Source organism: Phalacrocorax aristotelis, chromosome 1 (genome assembly GCF_949628215.1).
Source record: "Phalacrocorax aristotelis chromosome 1, bGulAri2.1, whole genome shotgun sequence".
NCBI classification, from domain to species: domain Eukaryota; kingdom Metazoa; phylum Chordata; class Aves; order Suliformes; family Phalacrocoracidae; genus Phalacrocorax; species Phalacrocorax aristotelis.
In genome coordinates this window covers 137610209-137636996 of record NC_134276.1, presented here as the reverse complement: position 1 = coordinate 137636996, position 26788 = coordinate 137610209, and the positions used below count along the sequence as shown (strand labels likewise).

Here is a 26788-nt window from a genome sequence, read left to right as displayed (position 1 = left end):
CTTGAAAGAGAAGGTGTTGCCCTCAGATTGTTATCTTACCAAAGAGAAGCGTACTTAATGTTAATTTGCTGTAAAATATTAACCATAAATAAACTACAGTGGAATTTGTTATGGATGTGTTCCCATCTCCTGAGGTACACTGCAAATCCACTCACATCTCTGGATAGAAACTATGTCGTGCTGAGACTGAAATGTGTAAAATAAATGAACCTGTGTAATGTTCACTTTGCTATCAACTGAGAAAATTTTGCTTCAACCTTTAAGCAAAATGACAGCTTCTTATTTCTCTAGCAACTTCAGTGTTGATTAGTACCAAATGATTATGCTGCTCTTATCCTAGCCATAATTTTTTCATAATATTATAATATGTCCACGTAGTTAAGTTCAGGAGAGGCAGGTGAACCCTTATGATGTTCTCACATTCCTGTTTGGATGACATGACTAGAAAAGTTTCACCTTATTCCAGGTGATCTAAATTGGATCAATCTAAGTGAATTTACAGTAGAATAGAATTAAAGCAATGTTAGAATTTATCCACTTTTAATGGATATCCAATGGATTTATCCATTTTTATTTATGCTGCCATGACATCATGTCAAAATTTGATAGATCAGCCCCCGGAACCACACAGATTACGTAAAACTCATTGTGTGAACAGGAGTAAATCAAGCTCCCACTGATAACATTAGGACACTGATTAAAAGAGAAAAGGTTTCTAAGAAACATCTCAGCAAACCATAGAGCATCGTGACCATCGGACATTTCCCTTGCTTTTGTTTCCCTCAAGACAAAAGTCCTTTAAGTCCCGGGAGCAATGTCTAACCCCACATCATTGCTGTGGTCCAGCCCTCCTTCATCTGTGTCCCTTGTACCTTCCCAACACCATCACACGCCTACTGCAAAGGAAATGGGTAATAAAATAGTGTTTATTGCCACTGAAATAAAGCAGTAACAAGGACAGTAAGGGTGGACCATCCTGGATCAACAGGAAAAAAACCAATAACCACCTGCAAGTGAGCGTGCTGGGAGCCTCAGCACGCTGTGCTGCAGGAGCTGCTGCTGGCAGGGGCCTGGCTGGGTGGCACTGGGGAAGTGCCAGGGGTGGGACTGGTCAACTCCTGGTGTCCTGGGTCCATGCAGTTCAGGAGGATAAAAGGTGGGAACAGTGGTGCCATGAAGTGGTCCCCATCCAGGTCACAAGAAGCCTGCCTTCCTTCCACACTGCCTCTGGATGCTGCCTTTCTGCTGTCAAAGTTGCAATGATGTGCTAAATCTGTCATCATCTTGTGAAACAAAGTGCTGACATTGGGTACCCCCTTGGCACCTTGAGCCTACAGTCATTCTCAGCTGTGCTCCTGAGAGCACACCATTTCTGTCTGCATTTCCTTCAGTGTCTAGCACCACGTCTTCAGAGGAAGACTTCTTTATCAGCTTTTTTTCAGAATTTAAATAAATATTATCCTTTCACCCCTTCCATTCTTTTCCTGATTTCAGCATAGACCACAGAGGAAGGAATTGAATATGTTTGTACATAATAGGAGGGAAATGATGGAAAATTAGACCACAAGTTTGAGGGAAATTGTCATAGCAGACCTTTTTTTAATTATGAACATCTAAAGGGAGGGTTCACGGAGTATGTGTTGCTCTGTAGGAATCAGGGTGGCCATTTCACAAGGTCAGATTCAGCTCATAGCAGTGTCGGTTGTTGTGGTTTTACACAAGCAGGGCATGTCTCACTCCAATTTTGAGGCAATTAGGCCTGGTTCATCACCCAATTATTAACATAAAGCATAGTCCTTAATCTCTGCTCCTGCTTGCCATGATTGTTCCAGGGTGCATGAGCTGAAGGTATCCTGGAAAGTAGGATGGAACGACACTGGAATCGTTGTGCTTGGCCCGAGAAGAGAAATTCTCAGCTTTTTAATCACATGTACGCAGAAGTGTGCTATACACAGCAGAGGAAGTTCTTAAGTAGTATGCAGTTTAAATAGGAGGAGAAGAGAGGAGTAGAGAGAGTGTGAGCTGGGACGATTGCAGTGCAAGGCACTTGTGGAGAAGAGCGTATTGCATTCAGGAAAAGACAAACTATAGCTGTTAAAAAAACCAACATGCTCCTGTATGCCATTATTTTATGACTGACATGGCTTAGGAGGGAAACTAGGTATTACAGAGAGAGAACACCACCTAGAAATGTTCTCTAGTGTCTGAAGGATATTATTAATAGTGTCCGTAAAAAGACCCATGCCCAGCCTTCTGGCGCTACAGAGGTTTTGGAGAAGGTAAAAGAGGAGCAAGGATACTGTAGTATGGGCTCATGTGAATGTCCTGGGAAGACGAGGGGGTCCTGGAATGAGAGGGGAACCAACATGATTCCACATATTTTTCCTTGCCAAGGGACATAGGAGTGAGCAGAAACACAAGTACGGACAAAAGCAGAAACAGCAGCAGTGATGTATTTGTGAGTCTGTGTAATTTCATTAAGCATTAATAGCAAGGCTTAATTTCTGAGTGCATTAAAATATCCAGCTGCCCTCTCTTCCTCTGTATCAACCACTTTTTTGGTAAGAAGTAAAGCCAGAAGGGACCAGGCCAAGGCAGCGTGCCTCTGGCCCAGGTCAGTGCCTGCCTGTGAGGCTGGGACCTGTCTCCTGGCCTATATATACACTCTGGTGTGTCTTCAAAAAGCAATGATACTGGTGATTGATCTTTTGTGGTCCTTGTCACCTCCTCATGCTGTAATTGTAGAAAATGAAGGTATCCTAGTGGGTTATAAAATCTCACCTTTGGCACATTTGGTTAAAAACCTGCCCACGTGTTCTTAAACTCTTCGTTGTTTCGTTTTTGTTTTGGGAATGTGTTTGTACTCCTGGAAATGGCAATGTGGGAGCCCATCTGCTTGTTAGGGATAAATAGTAAAATTGTAGAATATCTCCAGTAGATATTTAGCAACATTGCGCAGACTTGTACATATACAAATCTGGATATTACGTTTTATATCAATTTGAATATGTTCATTTAATTTATTATCTTTTAATCATTGCTAGTGCTTTTTAAGTGTCTCTCTTTTGGGGAGGCAGTTTGGGAAATAGTGATTATTTTTTATGCATTAAGAAACCCTTCCCCCTATATTAGCATGTATTTCAGTAGGGAAGACCAGATGCTAAAAGAAATCAAATTGATGGACCGGGAACAAAGGAAATCGTGAGCTTGACAGTCAACCTGGAACCTCCACCAATAGCAGCTGGAATTGTTGCCTTGGAAACCAGCCTGGAAACCAAGTTCTGTCATATTAAATTTTCAATTTAACTGAAAAGCCAATTGTACGTGATATTAACTCTCCATGTGTGCCATTGTGTATTTTCAATAGCAGTGAATAACCTGAAGTAGGTGCACATAAATGGGGGCCTGTTTCTGTGAATCCGTACATTGTCTTTGATTCAAAGGTGAACATTTCCCCAGTGACAGTAGGAGAAAGCAAATAATTTAAGTAGAAGTCACAACTTTTACATGGAAATACATGCTGTTAAATTACCCTTTGTGCTAGACTGAATCAGTTGCAGAAGAAATGCATTCGTATGTAATTTGTCAAAATAAAAGGTATGGTTAGCTTCCTTGGGAGGTTCCAAAGTGATATTTTAGAGAACGTGCTTGATTCATTATGTAGCATAAGAGTGAGGGGACTGAGCAACTATTGCAAGAGCAAGCAAACATTTTTGATGCTAGAGGCCCAAAGGTGTGGCTGAACTGAAGCCTTGCTTATGTCTGTAATAAAATGCAAAGATTAACCTCCTGCTGAAGAGGACATGAAAATACAAGCTCTAGCAATCCTAAGGCATTGGTTCCCTGCTGTTGTCTATAGCAGTGACATACATTTAGCCTAATCCAATTGAATGTTATCCATCCATTTACACAAAATGAGCAATATGAAAAGCTCTTGAAGAGGTGCTTTTCAGAACTGCGATTGTTTCTCTGAATGTTTTTCATGTACCATTATGCTCCTGCTTCAGCGCTGATTTGGGATCTGTACTGTATCAAATGAGAGTTGACACAGCTCCCTCTGTGTTGATCTGTGAACTACAGAGAAGATTCTTTTGATTTTCTCCCTCAGTTGCTATACATGTATTTATTTAATTTGCCTGTGTCTGCCTCAGTCACACATCAGTCACTCCTCAGTCCCTCTCAGATGTGTCTTTTGAGGACAGTTTTCACTGCCTTTCTTTTGTTTAGTTGAAACCCCTGGATCACCAAGTGGCAATTTCCACATTTCCTATGTTAACTCCACAGGACACATTAAGATTACTACCTCTAGGCAGTTTTCCTCCAGATAAATGTTAGCTCCTGATTAGAATGGGTTAAAAGCAGTATATGGGGAGGCAGGGGGAAGGCATGAAGAGCAGAGCAGTTATTTGTACCCTCCTTCTTTTTAAGCTTAGAGCTGGAAGAAGTGATCTTCCCAGCCTGCTCGGAGGCAAGCAGAGGCATTCTCCAGTTTACACCACCTTTAATTGTTTCCCGTAGGGCTGGTACTCTCTGGGGCCGCCATTATGCTGCTCACCCATGTGCTTCCCCCTTCCTTCTCCCTGGGGGCCTGTGGTTTCCTGGCAGTCGAGCAGAAAAACAGTGAACAGTGACAGAGGAGAGTACACAGTGCCTACAAAAAGAACAGATTCTTTCACAAGCCCATCACCCAAGTTTGTTACTATTCACCCCAATGTATCCTGCCTTTATTAAACACAATTTCTTATGCTCCAGTTACAAAGAGATAATGTTTCTAATCCTAAAAAGTGTGTGCCATAATTTTAATGTTATTTTAATGTTATTTTGACTCTCAAACAGCAGCGCTCGGGAAAGAAGCACTTAGTTAAGGAGGGAGTATTTCCTCTTAAAGGGCTTTAAAATAGCTACGTTCTCCTCCCAGTTCTGCTGCTTAGTTTTGTGACCTTGAGTAAGTCACTTCAAATCTATGTGTGTTTCCTGCCCTGAAAAATTATATGGCTTTTTTTTATAAAGAACTTACTGAATAAAAAGGCTACGTAATAGTTAGGTATTAATGGAATATTTAATCAAAAAAACTATTTGCAATCCAACAGATATGCCTGGAGACCTTTAGTTATCCTTCTGTCCCTCCTGCCTCAAATCAAATCTGGAAGGTTCAGGAACATTTAATCAGTGTCTTTCCTTGGCCACTCACATAACTTTGAGACCATCCTCTTAAAATTTGCTTTCAGTGGCCATGTGCCTGTAGAAACAGGGAGTTCCTTGGAATGCAGATGCTCTCGAGGAAAGCAATCAGCTTTGTACGCTTGACAAGAGATTGCTTATGCACTAGTAGATGTTCAAATCCCTGGCATCAGGAGAATCAGCAGAACATGAAACCAGAGTGGCCAAAGACATCTATGCTAAAAATAAACAAAAACAGACTAAGATAAACTTGGTGCCCAGCAAAGGGGACATTCAGTGAAAATAAAAGCAAGCTCAACGCTGAAAAAGAAAGACTGTGTTAGTAAAGAATAACTGGTTTTTGAATTAATTGTATATGTTGTTACTGAGGCAATGAAATGAGGTTTCAAGCTGTGCTAAGCATTTGTATGGATAAAAATATATTACTAGTAAAATATATAATTATATATATAATGAAAAATACAGTGTTGTAACTTTAACACTTAAACCAATCACTTAAATCCTTCTATAAACCAGGATGAGACGTAACTGGGAAGGTGTGATTTCCTGGCTGCCTGATGCAAAGTGCTTACATCTAGCTTTGAAACATCCCTTGTAGCTGTTGTCAGTCAGGGGCTAAGAACAAATACTCCTTAGGTCTGCTCCTGTACAGTTGTTCTTGTGCTCCTGGATAATTTCTCTGCCTACACCTTGTTTTGTGCTCCTGTCCTCTGACAGGATCTGCATTTAATTCACTCAGTGCTCCTTTTCCCTTGTTTTTATTAGTTTTCTAAGAGCAAGGCTAGATCAATTTCAGCTCCAAAGGCACAGTTGAGCCCCTGCATTGACAGGATGCCAGGGCTCTGGAACGGCAATACTGAAAAGAGGAAGAGCCAAGAAATTCCATTTCTATTCTGAAAACTTCAGCATTTTGTTAAAAGAGATTAATTTCTCTGTGATCAGCAGCATGCCTACAGGGGTTTGGTTCAAGCAGGTCACTTTAGGGACTGAGTGCAAATACTGTATAGGTAAAGTGCAAGAGAAATGCTGCTTCTTCGATAACATCCCCTTTAATCTGAAAAGAGCAATTGGTTTTCTCACTCCTTCCCAGTTTGTTTTCTGTTGAAGGCATGGCATGTATTTACTCACTTCTCCACTGCAATTTGTCTTCTTGCATGAGTGACATAAGTGAAGGTGACAGCTACCCAGGATGCACTTAGTCCTGGTATTTGGTGGAGCATGAATGCATAGCACAGGCTGCAGTCTGGCTTCTCGGCTGTCATCTACGTCCTGCCCTTTGGATGAGGCCCCAGGATAAGGCCCACACTTTATTGTTATTATTTGGCAGATGTAATGGATTTGATGTGAGATGATACCTTCGTTATAGATCTATTACCTCTTTCAGTTTAATCCGATTAAACTCTCCCACACACTTACTTAGGTAAGGTAGATGGGATGAGTACGTGTCAGAAAGATTTGGTGACTCCCGCGTGATCACGGAAAGGTCAGAGGCAGAGGAAGGAATGTGAGGGACATCACTCCTAACTCTGACATAAACACATTCAATGAAATCAGGGCCTGGGCTGTGGAAGGGGAAAGAGGGCTAGTACAACCTCATTCTCTCTCTCCCCATCCCCACTTCTTGCAAAGGTCTTGGGCTTTCGGTGTTGTAGCAAGAGAGTGGGAATCAGCAATCAGTACGGAGTGGGGAGCTGAACCTGGTAGATCCATATCTAAATCCCCAGTCAATGTCCTGGTTTCAGCAGGGATAGAGTTAATCTTCCTCTTCTTCTTCTTGTAACTGGTATAGTGCTGTGTTTTGGATTTAATATGAGAATAATGTTGATAACGCACTGATGTTTTTGTTGTTGCTAAATAGTGCTTACGCTACGTTAAGGAATTTTCAGCTTCTCTTGCTCTGCCGACTGAGAAGGCAGGAGATGCCCAAGACGCTGGGAGGGGGCACAGCCAGGACAGCTGAGCCAAACCGGCCAAAGGAATATTCCATACCATATGATGTCACGCTCAGTATAGAAACTAGGGGAAAGCTGGCCGGGGGGGCTGCTGCTCAGGACTGGCTGGGCATCCATCAGTGGGTGGTGAGCAATCGCATCGTGCATCACTCGCTTTGTATATTCTATTATTATCATCATCATCATCATCACCATTACGATTTCATTTTATTTCCATTTATTAAGCTGTTCTTATCTCAACCCATGAGTTTCCTCACTTTTACACTTCCAATTCTCTACCCCATCCCACTGGGGAGCAGGTAGCGAGCAGCTGTGTGGTGCTTACTCACTGGCTGGGGTAAAACCACAACAGTCCTTTTTGAGTATCCACCCCTTATTCTGTACCATCTGTGTCATGCCTGTGTCCCACGCTTTCCAATACATTCCAATTAATCGCCACCACTTTCCCTGTCTTTTGATATATACACGCAGATATCACTCCCTTCATTTATGGGCCATCCCTGTAAAATGTTCGTTGTGTTCATTTAGTCCTTGACTTTGGGCTTCATCTGTCATAGCAGTCCTTCGGGACAGGGGAGATGGTGTGTGGTGTTGGGTTGTTGCATGTTGAAGCCAGTTCTGGTTCCATGACCGCTGCACTTTGCTCAGTTTTCATCAAAGTTCTTTCTTCATTAATCTGGGTGATTTACACTCTAATACTGTTGATATCACAGCCATTATCGACATGATAGTATGCATAGTTCTATAGCAATTGACATCATATAATTTATTTTATTGGCTATTATCACCCAAAATCAAATCCCCTTGAGGTACATATTGGAATTCCCCATCCTCCCACATCACCCACCAAGTGCACCCAGGTCCTTGAGCAAAAACAATCCCACAAATGGGTTTGCCTTTGCCTGAGACAGGAATAACCCAGACTGTCTTCCCCAGTGTGTTTTTTTAAGTGCACTCCAAGGACTTTACCCCCTTTTACAGTACATAAAAGTTTTCATTGGGCAGGGCCAACTTGATTGGCAGATCCCCTAGTGTTGACTAACCAGGTGGCTTTTGCTAAATGTGTATCACAGAGTTTAAGTGTCCCACCCTTCATTGCTCTCATTGTAGTCTTTAACAGTCCATTGTATCTTTTGATTTTCCCAGAGGCTGGTGCGTGATAGGGGATGTGATACACCCACTCAGTGCAGTGCTCTTTGGCCCAGGTGTCTATGAGGTTGTTTTGGAATGAGTCCCATTTTCTGACTCAGTTCTCTGTAGGGTACCATGTCACCATAAGACTTGTTTTTTGAGATCCAGGACAGTGTTCTGGGCGATGGCAGGGGGCACAGGATATGTTTCCAGCCATCCGGTGGTTGTTTCCACCATTGGAAGCACATGGGGCTTGCCTTGGTGGGTTTGTGGTAGTGTGATATAATCAATCTGCCAGGCCTCCCTGTTTTTAGATTTCAACCATCATACTCCATACCACAGAGGCTTTAATGGCTTGGCCTGTTTGATTGCAGCACACGTTTCACATTCATAGATTACCTGTGCAATAGTGTCCATGGTCAAGTCCACCCCTCAGTCATGAGCCCACCTGTATGTTGCATCTCTCCCTTGATGGCCTGAGGTGGTGTGGGCCCACTGAGCTAGAAACAGTTCACCCTTATGTTGCAAGTCCAGATCCACCTGAGCCACTTCAATCTTAGCAGCCTGATCCACCTGCTGGTGGTTTTCATGTTCTTCTGTGGCCCGACTCTTGGGGACGTGAGCATCCACATGACATACTTTTACAACCAGTTTTTTACCCGGGCAGCAATATCTTGCCACAGTGCAGCAGCCCAGATGGGTTTGCCTCTGCGCTGCCAGTTGCTCTGCTTCCATTGCTGTAACCATCCCTACAGGACATTTTCCAATATCATTGAGTCAGTATAAAGTACTGACCATTTTTCTCATTCAGCAATGTCTAAAGCCAGCTGGGTGGCCTTTACTTCTGCAAACTGACTTGTTTCACCTTCTCCTTGAGCAGTTTCTACAACTTGTCATATAGGACTCCATATAGCAGCCTTCCACATCCGATGCTTTCCCACAAGGCGACAGGACCCATCAGTGAACAGGGCATATTTCTTGTTGTTTGCTGGAAGTTTATTATACAGTGAGGCCTCCTCAGCATGTGTCACTTCCTTCCCTGTCCGTATTCTGAAATCTTTGCCTTCTGGACAGTCCATGATCATGCCCAAGATTCCTGGGCAACTGGGGTTTCCTATTTGAGCCCATTGTGTGATCCGTGCAACCCATTTACTCCATGTAGCATCAGTTGCATGATGTGTAGAGGTGACCGTCCCTTTGAACATCCAGTCTAGTACCAGTGGTCAGGGTGCCAGAAGGAGCTGTGCTTTGGTACCAAACACTTCCAAAGCAGCTCGAATCACTTCATATCCTGCCAAAATCTTTTTTTCAGTTGGAGTATAGGGGGCTTCGGACCCTCTGTAATTGATATCACTAATGTGTTTTTCTCAATCCATTTGGCAGCTTACTGACAATGAGTTGGCATACAGTGATGGCACGCTCCATACAAACTCCCTCCACATAGATTATGTGCACTGAACTTCATCTGGATCTTTGGATAACTGCTTGTTGTCCAGGTCATCATAAATCACCTCCAGCACATCTAATTCCCTCAGGTACTAGATACCTCTTTCCATGGTGGTCCACTTGCCTGGGTGGCATACAACATATTCCTTGAAGGGATACCTTTTCTTCACACCTGACAGGAGTCACCTCCAAAGGCTGAGGGCTTATGCCCCTTTTCCAACCGCTTTGTCAGTGCTCCCTTCCCTAGAAAGGGGTCCTAGTAGTTTGACTTCCTTACCCTCTAACTCCAGGCTACTGGCCCTGTTATCCCAGCATTGGAGCAGCCAGGGGATGATGTTTTTGCCTGCATGATGACTGAAATCAATTCACAAATCTCACAGCCCACTTGGCGATAGGGATCAGGTGTCTACTGCCTCATTTATGAGTTTTTCTCTCCCTCCGAGGAAGAGGAGGAACCGTCCCTCTGAGTTCTTCCTTGGGAAGGGAACAGGGGGGCGAAATAAGAACAGCTTAATAATGGAAATATAATAATAGAATATACAAAGTGAGTGATGCATGATGCAATTGCTCACCACCCACTGATGGATGCCCAGACAGTCCCTGAGCAGCAGCCCCCCCCCCCCCACCAGCTTTCCCCTAGTTTCTATACTCAGCGTGACATCATATGGTATGGGATATCCCTTTGGCCGGTTTGGCTCAGCTGTCCTGGCTGTGCCCCCTCCCAGCGTCTTGGGCATCTCCTGCCTTCTCAGTTGGCAGAGCAAGAGAAGCTGAAAATTCCTTAACGTAGCGTAAGCACTATTTAGCAACAACAAAAACATCAGTGCGTTATCAACATTATTCTCATATTAAATCCAAAACACAGCACTAGACCAGCTACAAGAAGAGGAGGAAGATTAACTCTATCCCAGCTGAAACCAGGACAGGTGTTAACCTCTGGGCCAGCTGCCCTCTCTAATTGAAGTGTGGATATTTTACTGCAGGGAAACCTTCAATATGAGCTTTCACATTTAAAAAAAAAAAAAAAAAAAGAAAAGAGCTATGTCCTTGGCTGAAATATGTCATGTCAGTGGAGCTATTCCCATATCCACTGACCGAACATTGACACAGGCTGTGTGATCAGACTGTCTCCATTATGCACTAGGGGGGAAACAATCAAAAAAGAGTGTTTCCTCTCCTAAATGTTTCTCAGGTCACTGACAAATAGAAGTTGGACAGATTTCCTCATCTGTTGCTTGTGACGATACCACCATGGCTTAGAGCATCATTTATGGGATTAAATTCTGACTCTGGGAGGGAAGGGTAGACAGGTTCACTTACCCTCCAGACTCAGCCCTTGAGTAAGGGTATTGAACATAAATGCTTTATAATAATTATGAACAAAGACATGAGTACTTGTGTTGTCTCCCTAGGAGCTCATGTCACCTAGGCTTGTTGTTGTGATTTCTTTCCTAATAGAAGAAACTCATTGTAGGCGTAATTCTGCCACGGTGTGTGGGAGGGAAATCTTGGGAAACAGATGGTTCTTGGTGAACAGACTCTAGTGACTAAGACCAACTCTCAAAAAAGAATGAATCTAGCAAGCTGATTTGCTGAAGAATAGAAATATGAAAGATAACCATAATATAAACACAAAAATGAACTATGAAGCAATGCTGCCTGTTGTATACTTGACAGTGGTATTTCTCCCTGGTAAAGAAATTGCTTTTTAATAGCTCTCCTATGGAAAGGATTCTCTGAGCTGTTTCTTTTTAAAATGTTGATGTATTTATCATTAAGCACGGGAGGGCAGAAAACCAGGCACTTGAAACTCAGAATGGAAATGAAGAATTCTGCACTAGCAGGAATTTTGCCTCTACAGATTTGTATTTATCCTCTTGAAGGTGGTGTAGGAAACCATTGAGAATTTCTGAGGGAGGTCAATGTAGGTCTAGTTTGGTCTAGCATGGTATCTTTAAAGATCTTGAGAGAAAAACCAGAGTAATAAACCCTATCTGGGCTGACTAGTAGGTACCTTTGAGCTGAGACTGGTTGAGAAGTGGTTGCCTTGCCTGGGCTTCCTTCTATGACCAGGAGCACAGGTCTATTTACTAGGCAACTGCCCTGTTACGTGGATCCTCAAACATGGGAGGAATTGAAGCAGCAGGAGACTGTGCTGTGTGTCTGTCCCAGATGTGTCCTGCTGCAGTGTTGTAGAGCGGTGGGAACTGCAAAGGTGCAATAGTAATTGCCTGCCTGTGAGGCTATAACTGCCCCTCTCTGCAGCTCCCTGACAAGGCAGTAGTTTGCATGAAAAAAGTTCTCAGAAAACATCGTCCTGTAGACCCACCAATATGTACAGTTAAAATGGACAAATTCTTCAGTTAAGCTCATTTCAGTCCACTAGTGTTAATAAAAACACACTTATTCCTTAAAGGTCAAGGTTTCATTATAATACCAATAATTTCATGACCAACACAGAACAACTTCTGACACCAGGTTGCTGAGTGGGTGGATTAAATTATCTCCCCGTGAAAGAGATTTTACCCTACAAAAGAAGCACACAGTACTGCGGACTATTTGCTCAGTCATGAGTAATCTCTTAAGACCTCCTTGCCAGCCAGTTGATACATTTGTGTTTCATTTTCAGGGTGTTTAACTGTCCCACCAGCTGGGAATTAGATAAACAGTATCTCCATTTTACCAGCGCAAGAACTGAAAGTGGTTAAATAAGTGGCCCCTTCTTACTTGGCAACATTTTTTCAGGACTCATTTGATTGCTATATTTACTGAAATGCAATTTTAGGTCTGTTAGTCCTGCAGACCCAGCACAGCTCAGGGGGAGATTATTTTAAAGTCTGTGTCTACGGCAAACTTTTTAATTTACAGCTGGCCAGAGTGTAGTGGGAAATTCTCAACCAGTTGTCCAAGATACTCTGCTGCTGCTACTAAATATGAAGCAGACAGGGCAGAGTTTCACTTGGGTTTAACAGAAGCAGCACTAAGCAGCCTGAGACTTAATTCTGCTTCCCTTTGGCATTACAGTTAAAATGTCAATTTTAAAAATAAATTACTCTATATGCTGTGAACCAGTCTTAGCTATAATAACTGATACTTAACTGCAGAGCTAAAGGCCACCCATACAAAACATCCTGCATTAATGTTTCAGAATTGGCATCTGGCCTTGTAAAGTCATATTCTAAACTGGCGACATCTTTTGAGCAACATGCAAAGAAATGCCTATCTCCGTGGCTGCAACCCCAAATGTAGATTAGGATCCCTTCGGAAGTAGGCTTTAATCTTGGAGATGATCTCCTGAGCTTCTTTTTCTATAACGGTACGTCGCTGACCTCCATACTCATAGGACATAGATGGCTCTGGCATTGTCAGTGTCATTGTTCATTAGTTGTTATTTCTCTTGGTTCAGAGAGTGATGACCAGATACTATTATATAATTTGAGTGTCTTCAGGAGATGCTTTTAGGCATGTGAGAGGGAAGGAAACACAGTGTTTGGAGAGTCATCTCTTTCAATGTAAACGGAAAGAACATATTCTTGGTTTAGTACGTTTTTACTCTCTCTGAATTAGATAAAATTGCAGTGCTCTGAGTGATGAATTGAGTAAATGATGGGGAGATAATAGCTGTGCTGTTATCCCTGGAGAGAAGATGCCAAAACTGAATGCTTTTCATTTGAAAGGGATGAGCCGCCATAAAATGTTCAATGTAAGGATAATTGCACAGACTAGAATTTTCCTCCCAATACTTCATTCCTCAGAGCTCTACTAACCTCGTGAGTTAAAAACACTTTTGCTGCAAAAATGAGTCTGAAAACAGCATGCCTCTGAAGTTAGAGGAATCCGTTTATGAGACACTTGGCCATTAGCTCACATACTACTGGAGAATCCAAGACACAAATACACCGTTAGGGCATGTGCTACCTCAGAAACCATTGTCTGCAGCTATAGCACAGCGGTACTTCCACTTTCCTGCTTGGGCACCCCATATAGCAGCTCAGGGGATCACAAATTGCATGTGGTACTTGGGATCCCAAAGAGATGGAAAGTAAGTGATATTGCAATACCAGAATAAGGTACTGCAAAAGGAAAGCATAGGGGAAGGCAGGAAACCAAGAGAGTGAGAAGATCCCTCCATCACAGTTGAGTTCATTGGGGAAGATCTGTTTGTGCTGCCATGGTTCCCTCAGGTTGAGAGGGATGACACCATGAAGCCATTCCCTAAACTCTTCAAGATCATAATATACCATCAGGCTTGCCTTTTTTATATATAAATGTGAGAAAGAGAAGTGTCAGGAGCTGAGCACAGAAATTCAGGGAACACAAAGGTAAGTGTTTTCTTACTCTGTTAAAAGTGCTTTGGAGCCTGTGAATTATAGGTGTCACTTGGTGAGAGGATGGAGACAGAGACTGGTTGGGTGGGAGTCTTAGCATCCATCTGGAGATGGGGTGAAGGCTGCCCCTGTTGATTAATGGATAGAGCTGTTTTTTCAGGCTGGTGAGTCAAAGGTGTTAGACATATGTTGCTTTCTGAGTCTGACTCTCCCCTTTAGGTTGCAGGCTTGAGGCGTAACTGAATTAAGAGACTATGATGTTTTTAAATTAAGCAATACACTACTAAGAGACAAATAAAGCAATTAAGTTAATAATTAAAAGCACACACAAATATAAAAATAATAATTATCATTCTTAACTCTTATGAATCACACCCAGCTGCTATTGAATTACAATTCTATCTTCCTCCCCCTCCCACTGTTTAGAATTAGTATGCAAATCTATCCTTCCTTTTTCCACTCTCACACACCAAGTCTTTCAAAGACATAATGGAGGCTCCAGCAGGTTGTCCGGTGGGGGTCCTTCTGACATCCTGTGAACTTGGATTCAAAGGTCATCTTCATCACCATCTGTAGGTGTCCACACTCATACTAACAAAAAAGTCCTGTTCTCCTTTATTCTGTACCTGATTTTATATCTTATCTCCTAGTTTTATATCTCTGGGTGCACCCTATTTCTTTTCAGCCCCCTTGCACCTATCTTTCTCCATCCAATCTCCCCTTTCTTCGTCCAAACTCATCTCAAATAAACAGTCTGTCCCCAGTTACTTTTTTCCTAGATGGTCCCATTTCTGCTGCATCCGTACCCAAGTTTGGTGGTTTTTTTCAGTGCTGTTACTTAGGCAATCTTTGCTTTGTACGATAATACTTATATGGTTGCCTGGGTACAGGTGACTTTGCAAGACTTTGCACCCCAGAACTCCCCTACCAGTGTCCAGTTCATACTGGCATCATCTTGTTTACTATATATACTCACTAAGACAAATAATTTTAGCCTTAACTCTTCTACCTAGTTCCAATTAAGCACAAGCAGTTTCTTATCTTGTGCACAGTGTGCATACCAGAAACACATTTTTCACGCTCTGGTGTTGTGTTTGTGCAGCCTTGTTGTCCTTGAACTGTTTTAATCACTTTCCTCATTCCCAGTAGAGGCCTTATGTAGTTATAAGGCTTGGTGCTCCATCAGGACCTTCTGCTTACAGCTTATCACTCTGTAGTAGTATCCACAGAAAGCTGTATGCCCTAAGGATGCTACTTTTGGGGGGCGATGTAGTTTGGGGCAGTTCTTTAAGCATTGGTGTGTTGTTTTTTCCCCAGGGAATCTGGGAAACTGATGGGCAACCTTTACTGAATATGGCAGAACAGGTGGAGACTTAGAGATGAGTCATACTTCCCTCAGTTAAATATATAGTTAGGATGTATAGACTCATGCAAGTAGTATTTGCAGAAAATTGTGTATTTCTTATTTGTGAAGCCACTATGTGGGATGAGGGACGCATTTCGCTACGGGTAGTTGTTTGTAGTATGTTCTGCCTGTTTCTTCTCCACTCCTTCAGCCAGGATTTTTCACCGGTAGATTAAAGCATTAAAGTAATTTATAACCTCGTAGGACTAGGGCCAAGGACACAGGCTCATTAACGATAATCCTTACTCAGACAGATGGGGAGAATTCTGTGTACAAACAACTTTTTGTTGGTCTACTTAGTTGAAAACGTCGTTCATTCTGGTGACCCATGGGCAAGTGATTTGTTACACCTGAAATATAATTAGCCCAAGTGCTCACTTTTCTGCCTTGTATAAACTGGGTAGCATAAAATTAATTGGTGAAATCTAGATCTAGAAGCCAAGGGCAGGGCATGCAGAAAATATGAATGGCGTTTCAGCTTACATGAATTCTCCTTTTTGGTCTCCATTAGAAGGAGTATGAACTCAAAATATACTTGCAGAGAAAAGTAACTTTTCTATTAATAAATGTACAGTATTTTGGGTATTTTGCGAGTGAGATGAAGGCTGCATGTCAGTGTGAAAGATGTCTTGAGTCATATATCTTCTGATCAGAAAGTTTTAACATTATGGCTTTAGCTGGAACAATTAATAGGAGTGCCAGAGATGGTAAGTCAGGTTCGTAATGGTTGATTACCCTTCAACAGCCTCTGAGAGGTGCCAGAGCAAGCTAAAACCTGAGCTGGGCTTAAAGACACTTGATATGGCTTTCCTGATCCTCTTTAAAATGTGTGTGTGTTTCCATCCATACTAAAATACCTCGATTTCTCTACCTTTAAAAAAAAAAAAAAAGAAAGAAGAGACAAGCTCCTACCCGACAGCAAACAAAACTCATTCTTATCTTTACTGCCTTAAAGAGGAAAAGTCTTGCAGGGTGCGTTAAGCGACATCTGGCTTGTCTGTTACCATCAGCCCTGTCAGAGCATTCTAGTCAGGTACAACTGCAACGGCAGGGTAGGGAAAAAATTTTCACATGGTGTAACCGAGCCATCTGTGGCAACGCTCTGATCTTTGTACTGGGAAGTAAGCGACATCTGTTCCTGATAGAAGTGTTGCTATCACAGGCTGACGTTAAATGGCCCTCCTAACAACAGGTATCTTTATTGTGAAACAAGACTGACTACACCTCCTGTTTGATGAGACCCAAGCTAGTGCAAAAGGGAGTAGACATGCCAAAAAGCTGGTATGGACTTCGCGGGCCAAATTTGCCTTTTTCTAACATCAGAGTAATTTGACACAGTTCAGTGGGACTGCTTATATTTTTTTCATACCCACGCCAGGAAGAGGTGAATTTGAAGAATGTTTTGGGCAAAACCAATTGATCAAAGCACTGTCAAAAGAGGTCTCAAATACAGAAAGCATGTATAACATGCAAAGAAGTGGGATTCAGAGAGATGGTCTGAGCTGTGAATCCAGCTGTCAGGCTTGCATGTGGGCTTCTGCAACCATTTCTAAAGGGTTTCCATGGTTTCTTCTGAGAACTAGCCATAATTAGAGGCATTAATTAAAGCTGGTCTCCCGTAAAAGCGGTACTTGCAGAGCCACACTGTGTTGTAAGTAGCTGGACACTATTTGGACAGATGGTTCTATCTGCTTAAAGAAGTTTTAAATTCCCTAAGCTGAAGGGTCCTTGGATGGAAATCAAGGATTATTTCTAACTCTCCACTTCCTTGCTTGCTTGGAATAGTGACACTATAGAAAATCGGTTTATAATGGTTAGGTCATCCTTTCTTAGACGTTTTCTTAGAATCTCAACTGTTTTCTTCTTCACTGGACTTGGTCTTTTTTTTACAAGTGCCTTCACTTCTTGTAGTGTCCCTGCTCTTCCTGTTAGTCTCAGAAATTGCATTACCTTCTGACCATCTCCCAGTAATTTTCCAGTTTGTTTACTTACTACGTGTGCTGCATTTAGCCATGTGAGAATATGATTATAGTTAAGGACAGCAAGGAAAGGAAGCAGATATTTGACAGGCTGAGGTACCTGGGCTTAGTGCTTTTCTGTTAAGCACCAATCAAAAAATTACATTGTCATGCTGAACATAACAAAAATGTATGTGGAATGGTATAAGAATGATTAAATGTTTGTATTGGATGTGAACACAAAAAATTATGAAATAAGAAATGGTCCTAGGTAAACACAAAACTTCCATGTTTAAATGATTGTAGTGTTTGACAACATCCATAAACTGAATGTTCTTGGGATGAATTTCTGGGACTGAGACCAGCTGGCATGAAATGGCTTGCACTCATGCCATTACCTTCCAAAAGATCATGACCACATGTGGGATATCTGTTGGGAAAAGCCCTGTCCCAGGCTAACTCCTCACTTGTGACCAGGGACTTGTTCATCTTTCTGGTAGTTGCTTCAGGCCAACACTGGGCTAAGACCCTTCTAACAGTGGAACCATACAGATGACTGAGTTCCAGTGTCCAGGGCGTAATCTGGTACAGTTTAATTTCCAGGTATAGATATTTTCACAGAATTCATTGGCTCTCTTGGGTGGCAGAGGTTCAGCACAAGGCTCTTAACCATTTGCTTACTGCCTGCTCTTCACACCCCAGAATCTTCTAGCATGCTTCATGCTAGAAGAGTGACTTACTCTTTTACTGTACTCATTTCCCAGATGTTCAGCTCTCTACACTTGAGTGCCATCTCACTACAATGTTTAAAAAAACTTTTCTTCATTTGATTAGCTTTAAATATTTGATGCATTTGTCTTGATTTGTTCAACTTCTGTTGTGTGTGACATCAAAGGATTTTTACCTCCCTTACACTTTCAATCAAGGTGAACTTTGGTGTCCACATTACCTGTGATCCTCTTCATGATGGCATTCTCTCCTTTATGCCTCAGGAAGAGGTCAGGGATCATAAATAAGTGAGGATATATTATACAAGATATGTCTGGTTGCCTCAGCTGTGTCTGTGTAACAGCCAATGCGCCTGGTTATCCTCTTTGGAAACACCGTTGTAGCAAAAGGAGAAATACCCTTAGGGTCTGGCTGAGATAAGGTTGCCTTTAGTTGCGGGGATCCCTCAGTGACTTTTCAGCAGAGCTCTTTATTCACTAAAAAGTGGCGTTGTGAGTTACTGCATGGTCTAACATACAGAGACACCACCAAGCAGACCCCAAGACTTTTGTGGGGCTCAGCCAGTTCCAGCCATCAGAGGGATATGATCCTTTGTATAAACAAGGACTGCTACACAGAGCTGGTGATGATTGTGTTGTGCTGGGTCAGCTGTTTTGCAGCTGGCTGAAGATGCCATCATGCTGTATGTCATATGTGATGGCCGCCTCATTTTTCACATCATTCTTTCCTGTGAAGCTTCACAACTGAGCATGACTCTTCTGCAGCCAGGACTGCACCTCAGTCATTTGCAGGGCTGCACTGTGTCTTCTTTCCTTCTGTGTGATGTAATGAGCCAGGCACACTTGCTCAGCCAGATGTGTAGCTGTGGGTAGCTCTGTCTGGCCTGTTTCTCCCTAAGGCTCCATGTGAAAGGGAGTCATATCTGAAAGCACGCTTTGCAGCTGCTGCCTACATGTTGTCCCCTCACTTCCCCAAAATCCCACTTCTGGGTCATTTCTTTAAACGTCTCCAAGAAGTAAGCATCTATGTTTGACACAGCCTTTACTCCTGGCTAGTTCACCTTGGGGATTCAGCAAACACTCCTGAAGTTCCCTGGTGCCCAAGCAAATCTGGCAGTGAAACTTCAGAGACCTGTAAGTCAGGCAATGGGTATGGAAAAGCAGGTTCAGATCCTACGCCTGGATAACACTGCACTTGTTAACATTTCCAAGTACGTACAGTGATTCTTTAAGTAATCAGTAGTGAATTCTGCATGGCAGGAGTTGAGGAAGGGGAGATTGGCAGGACTCTGGTCATAGCCAAGCGCTCCTGCCATCCTTTGGCAACTGACTCCCCTTGCACCTATGCCCACACTGGGGCATAGCTATGGAGGAGGGATGAGAAGGAAAACAGTTCTGGAAAAAGCATGGGGAGAAAGATGTTAAATGGTTCCTGTAGGAAACACTCCAAATACTACCATCCTCCTTCCCTGCACTTAAATTCTTCCTGTGTTTTAAATGTCAAGCATACCACCAAACACTGGTAGTGATATCTGTCTAGGTACCACGCAGGGGCACAAGAAGTGTCTGTGATGAATGTAAGAAAGCTCCATATTCTGTCTGTGACTTGTCCACCCACCTATAAGATGGTACTAGAGACCACAGAAAGCTTTTCCGTGTCTGTCAAGTCCCTAATGCTCCTGTCTACAGCCTGTCTCTGAAAGAGCTCTTTTTACTGTTCCAGATTAACTGACACGTAACCAGAGTATTCTTGCTAGAAAACAGCAGGCTTTGTCAGCAGCCAATTTTCAAGGAAATTGGCCGTTTAAAGCCACATCCTAAGTAGCTGGCTATACATATTGGCCTTAGCTGACCCACACTGAAATGTACTCTCTGTCATCTCTTTGTTTCTGTAGTCTTTATCTTTAAATAATCAGCTGTTTTGTTTACTAGATGTTGGTCATGGGTACTGTATTTCCACTACATTAGCTCTACTCAGGGGAAAGTAATAGCTCTAGATTGAAGCATAAGCCATTTGTTTTCCTGTAATGAGGAACACTCTGCTGCATGCTTTCTAACCTATTAGATGAATTGTGCTTTATTTGCCTTGAGAAGAACCGTACTTAAAAGCAACTTTCTGAAGAGGAAATGAGGCAGAGAGCGCACAAGGGGAAAAAGGGTCTCTCTGCCGATTAATGCTTCCTGAGCTGCATTTTCACTCATTTGTTGACTGAGCAATCCTGATGCTTATTGCTGGAAATGTACCAGGCTAAAAATTAATTGCAGGCTAATTACTTTATGTAAAGAAGCTGCCTAATTATGTCTGAAATTTCTTACAATGGCAATTCTAAAAGTAGTTGTGTACCTTCCTTTCTTCAAGTCTGTATTGGAGGATTTTATCAGTGGCAAACACAACTGGGATAATCCCTTCATCGTAATAAAACTGCAGAGATCAGGTGTTTTTTAAAGAACTATTTTCATTACTTTGGTACCTGCAGTAGTTTAGATTTGTGGTGGTCACTCATGTCCATTTATGATACTGTCACTGAAATCACAGAGAGTTATATGCACCAGGGTGTTAGTGTATCTCTATATATAGGTTGTTCCCTAGCGTTTATACACCAACACTCTGTTCAGAAGAGGGACTTTAAAATTATTCCACACTCCTAGTGGGACACCTTGTTCTTTAAAGGAATTGTTGCCATGCTGTTTTACCCCTTGGCCTATGCCTTGCTTAGACTAAATTATATTTCCTTTACAGAAGCAATTCACACTTATATTCCCCTGAATTATGCTAAGCAATCCTTTCCATTTCTTTATCTGAAACAACACAAGCTTTTTGCCTTTTCTTTTTAATTGAACTCTCTCAACCTTAATCTTCTCAGTAGTTCCTCAGATATGAGATTCATTTTGTGGGAATTCTCTGACTTTTCTCCACTTAAATGTTCTCATACAGTAATGCCTTGAAACGTGCATACTGTAATGTAAGTCAACATCTTTTGCTAATCCTAGAGAAGCCTGATATCCCAGCACCTATTAAACACACCTGGCCCCACTGTGCACCAGAGAAGGCCATTTTTATTGGTCTTGGGGAAAAAAAAAAGCTGGCAACATCTGGTTAATTGTGCAATTTGGATGCCTTGATTGATCATTGGTTTGTACCACAGGAGGAAAAAAGGTTACCTTTCTAGATCACACTTAAAAACTTGATTCTTTCTGAGTCAGTCACCAAAGCATTTGGCCCTGATTTGGTGGAGAGCGAGCTGTGAGTGCTATCACTGACGAGGCAGTCTGTTGCAGAAAGGAGCCACAGTGAGTTACAGACTCCGCTGATATCGTGATGAAGAGCAGTAGCCCACCTTCACCATGGCTTGCATGGCTGACACATGTTTATTTCGCACTTTGGAAGATGAATCCTTCACATCAGGGGAGAGCACAAGAAATAGTGTTAGATAACATTACCAAGCTAACAGGAGAACTGCTTTCTCTCCTACTTGTGTTTCTCAGTGAGGTGCCGTCCTGCATGGTGCTTGTTACAGTAAGGTTTTTTTTTAGGGGTGAGGACTGATAGGTCCAAACAAGGAAGGACTACTCAGGCTTCTCTGAAAGGCAGTTATAAAACCAAACTCATGCAAGTTCCTTTTTAAAGTAGACCATGGCTTAGGCACTCTACTTTTCATTATTTTATATTTGCTTCACTGAAAACGTCTCCTCAGAAAGCAGGAAAGCCTTTGGCATGTTACATTGTTCAGTGGTTCCTTTATTTTTCAGCTGCACTGTTCTGTAGATGTGCAATTTGCCCTTTCTTTGAGGTTTTTGTATCTTTGTGGTATGGAAAAATTTCTGACTGAAAGATTGATGGGCAGAACTCTCTCTAAACTATTACATGCTTAAGGCAAGAGCAGAGAACACAGAGAGTTACAGATGTCCTTTGGGAAGGGAGGTCAAAGCTTAAGTGGGCAGGAATAAGGAAAGAGATGCCCATCAAACACACTCAAATATAACGCTGGGAGAAGTTCTAGCCATCCTGTTTTCATAATAAGTGCTTGACAATGTAAATGGAAATCACAGCAATTAGATTATTATAATAAATGGGCGTTGCCTGATTATTACATAAGAAAAAGACAGCAAATTTCAGAGCGAAATTCTCACCTCTGTTGAGGGACAGCACAGCCTATGCAGAACATGCATCCTTTTCCAAGGATTAAAATGAGAATAGCATCTATTAGGTTTGTTTATTCTGTTTTGGTCAAGGCAGCAGTGTTGCCCCTGGAATGCATTAGGATGCTCAAAAAGACTCTGAAAGCAGGATATGTTATTACTGGTTTCCCTCAGTTTAATTATTATTGGACATCTTGAAATCAAACGTCTTTCTCTTCACTATAATTCTGTAGCAATTCATTTGTCACTTCTGGAGTATTGCTGACTTGGCCAGTGTTTTCATGTGGTTTCAACAGTACAGCATGCCAGCTCACTTCTATCCATTTAATGTATTTTGTATTGGCAGATGGCTTCTAAAAAGAAAAGATAGAACAATCCTTAGGCCTGGTGCAGTTGTTGGGGATTTATTATGTATGCTCTGGGTGAGTTAATCAGAATTTAGAGATGCAATTATTGTTTACCTGCAGACTAAGCACCATCTTTATGTTAAGCACTCCTTAGTCTATAGGAAACAGTATAGAATAAGCTGTGCTTGTTTTGTCTTTAAATCTTCTTGTACTTTCCTGTAAAGCACTGACAAGTCTGAAATCTTCAGATGCCATAAAAGAGGCAGCAGACTTTGATTAAACAGCTGCTCCTGTTATCTGATTTAATGGTGACGATGAACTGAATGTTCTTGTGATCCAGAAGGTTTCCAAAGCAGTATGCTGATTTGTGAGCTTGCATTTATAAATTGCCTTCATCCTTCAGAGAAATGCAGTGAATCATTGGAGGGGGTGAAAAACTACAGCTGTTGAGTGGCGTATGGTAGTAGGCAATACCAAGCAGTAGGCACAGAAATATTGAAGGGGACATTATCTGCAGTGTGGACGTCGGGAGGAGAAGACATGTAGGCGGAATGTAACTGCCCAAATTCGAGCAAGGCTGGCACTGCAGAAATACTACTCTTCTTTTTATATACTGTGACTGAAATGGAGAAAGGGCTGATTCATTCTTTCTCTGCCTTTGCATTATTTATGCCAAAGTAAAACAAGTATAAAATAACTCTAGTTGGGTGGAGTTTTAGCCTCTCTTTGCAATAGAACAAACAAATACAGAATTGTTCCTAAAACTCTTAAAAAGATAGCTTTGGAAATCTTTCCATTTTGTGTCTCATCAGGGTTTGCTTGTGTACAGTCTCTCATGAGATGGTGCATATTTGGACAGCCACTGTAGCATCTTCTTGTTAGAAGACAAGCTTTTTACAGACATTAATGCTGCTAGTACCCAGTTCTGAACACAAGTTATTGGGAACTGAGTTCCTACAGTCCAGCTGGAACTGGAACACCTTTTGTCCATAATTAGCTTTCTCTGTCTAGAAATCTCTTCTCTGGCCTAGACTACATTGCTGAAATATGCATGTAGCTGGGTGCAACTGACAGCAATTAAATGACATTTTCATGTCCTAACTTTTCATATCCTAACTTTTCTTAACTTGCTCAAGTTTCAGATTTATGGAGGATGTGGAGCTGTGTGTTAAAGAAAAATACATGAAGTCAAGTACACAGTGTGCTGCATAGTGAGGAAGGCTGATGATTTTCTTATCACTTCTTCATCCTAAAAACATCAGGATTTATCTAGATTTGGTTGTCAAATAAGCAGAAAGATGGTAATCCCTTAGTCAAACAAGAAACTATTGCTATTAGTAGCAATTTAATCTTTCATATGTCTTTTTCTTTTAGTATGTTTAATTTATGTCGCACAATTCCTGCTCTTACATAAACACTGGGCAAGTCAAAGACAGCACAACCTCTAGGAAGAGACCATGATAGTAAGGAGATTTACAAACTTGATGTTACTGGTGAGTAAGCTACAGAGTAGAGGAAACAACCAAAAAACGCACAGCTACACTGAGAAGCCAGCTGGCCCATCCTTCTGCCCCAAGGCAGGTTCAGCTATTCTCTGCCTCTCCTGGCAATGCTTATCTAGACAGTTCTTAAATGCGTCCAAAGGCAGTGGCACACAGCTTCCACCAGCAATCTGTCCCAGTCCTTGGTCATTCCTGTCAGTAGGCTAGTTGCCTTTGAATTGTGGTTATCCTTTGAAATCTAGACTATACCTCTTCAGATCCCACAGCCTCTCTATTCCGTTTATTCTTTCTACCCTTCTTGTTGTCTCTGTCCCCAAACAGGAGGAGCTTTTCAGACTTCATTGTTACTGTTATTTCAGTTGAAGTTGCTCAAATACAAGAATGCTGGCCAGCAATACAAAACACTTAGAACAGACACTTCTAAAACTCAAATTGATTTTTTCAAATCTTACTCCAGCAAACTCACATATCGTTTTGAAATTCAGGCTTCATCTTCTTTGCCTGTGAGATTTACCAAATAAAAGGTCTCCAGGTGGAACCTGCAGTAGCTGTCTGCTTTCATGGCTCAAGCAGACCTGCTATACTGTTACCAGTGACTCTGAGCTACTCACAGAGTAAATGGGAACTGAGGAAACTGCTTTTTTTACATAGGCACTTTTCAGATGATGGCAGTATTGATTTCCTTTTCCTCTCAGAAGGATTGTGCACAGTTGTTTTGCTGTTCAGGGTACCTGCTACCTTGGATCTTAGGTAAAGCAGGGTGCCAAATGCTGGTCTTGGACAAGTCATCAGACAGAATGTGTATGGAAATGTAAGGATCCTTTTAGTGGACAGATGTACAGTCTTGTCATTCTGCAGAGCCTGGGCAGAAAACATGTATTGGAAAGAGCTATGGATCATAGTCGTAGAAAAAAAGGGCTGGAAGACAGCTTGAGAGGCCAGCTACCTGCATGCTTGTCCAGTCATGCAAAATTGCTGGTGGCTGTCAGCATCCTTAGCAGTATGCGTTATCAAGGTTCCCCATCTTTCCATCCCAAAGGCAGTTCCCCTCAGGACTCATCTGACAGGAACAAAGAGCGACAGTTGGCAAGGATCAGCAAAGGAAGAGGAGGAGCCAGAATGTGCCCTTCTCCCCTCCTCTCCTCAAGTCCTTTGTAGAACCATCAAGAGAAATTGCTTGAGTCTAATGCTTCACAGGCTTTCCCACTCCACACTCTGCCTTCCTCCTCTTTAGCTCCTGATATGGTCCTACAGGCAACCTTTGAGGCCAAAGAGCAAGTGGTTACAGGAGATGTGGAGATACAGGAATTTCAGTGGCTACCCAAGGAAATGAGTGGTGTAGAGAAGATTCATTCATGTCTTCAGGGCAGGGCATTACCTCCTATATTTTTCTTCTGTTTCTCCTGTGAGGTTTTCCCATGGGAGGAAACCAGTGAATTAACTATTTTATCACCTCCCTCTGAAAGAACGAGGCATTCTCTTTTGTGCCAATATTATTGATTGATGTAATGAGACTGGCTACTAATCAAAGTGACCTCAGTAGCCTAATTCTGTACCTGATCTCTCTCTGTTTGTGCTTCAAGGTCTTTGACAGGGTCCGAGAAGATTGCCCTAATTTCCACGAGAAGATTAAGCCTATTAATGCTGAACTCACTCAGCCCAAGCTGGCCATCAGTGCTGAAGATGAGGAGGAGCTTCTGACCCGGGTCAATATTGTCTTCCATTGTGCGGCAACAGTTCGCTTTGATGAACCCCTGAAGTATGTCCTGCTTTCTGTATTTGCTAAGCATGGTTCAGAATGCACAATAGCCCATAAGGCATCATTCAGTGCATCTCTTGTATATCTGCGGTAATAATTCTCCATTTATGTTCTCATGCTACATGTGGTTCTGTGCTGAACATGCAGTGTAAATGCTCTGAAAACGTCATGTGTATATGCATGTCAAAAGTGAAGAATCTTGGCAGATTTCCATGGGAACAGGAGGAATTGCTGCAAGCTTGGGTTGTGATATAGTAAGGGAGTAAAGTATGACCTAAAATAGGGATAGGGAAAAGTGGTCTAGGTCAGGAGGGAGATGTTTTGGCAGAACTAGCTGGAGGCAGCTTGAAGTGAAACTATGTTGTGTCTGTCTCTAAAGCTAGTGTTAATGGCCTTTCTTTGTCGCTGAGTAACTGAAGAGGAAAATGAGATGTTGTTTAAGAAAATAGCCTATCACAAGCTTTAAAATACCCAAAACTCGGTGTAATTAACTGCTTAAAATAAATGCTCAATTTCTGAAGGAGCTCCCTTGGGAGTGCCTGTCCAGGCAGGCGTTCCATTAAGAAAGAACAGCAGAAGTAAGCTACTGAACCAAGTTTGGATGTGTAAGTGCTCCTATGCAAATCACAAATGTCAATAAACCAAGGTGGATGATCTGTATTGCCAGATCTTCACATTTTTTTGAAAAATGCTAAAGCTGTGAGAGAAGAAAACACAATTATTAATGTCGATCTTCATTTGCTCATACATAGGCTACAACAGATAAAATAGATTTCTACTGTGTCCACCATAAATAATTGCTTTTTGCAACAACTGATTAGAGAACCCACCAGAAAGGAAGCAGCTCTTGATTTAATATTGAGCCATATGTAGAACCTGGCTCAAGATATAAATAGCAAAGCACTGCACTG

General features: G+C 42.1%; 1 protein-coding gene across 5 annotated transcripts in view; it reads left to right on the top strand.

The window, feature by feature from the left end:
• FAR2 (fatty acyl-CoA reductase 2) overlaps positions 1-26788 on the top strand; it is a 155440-nt gene that overhangs the window by 90847 nt on the left and 37805 nt on the right. For all 5 annotated transcript variants that reach the window (XM_075111674.1, XM_075111656.1, XM_075111637.1 and 2 more), the window contains exon 3: positions 25702-25877. In XM_075111674.1, coding sequence (XP_074967775.1) covers positions 25702-25877 — 176 coding nt within the window. The remainder of the gene's footprint in view (positions 1-25701; positions 25878-26788) is intronic.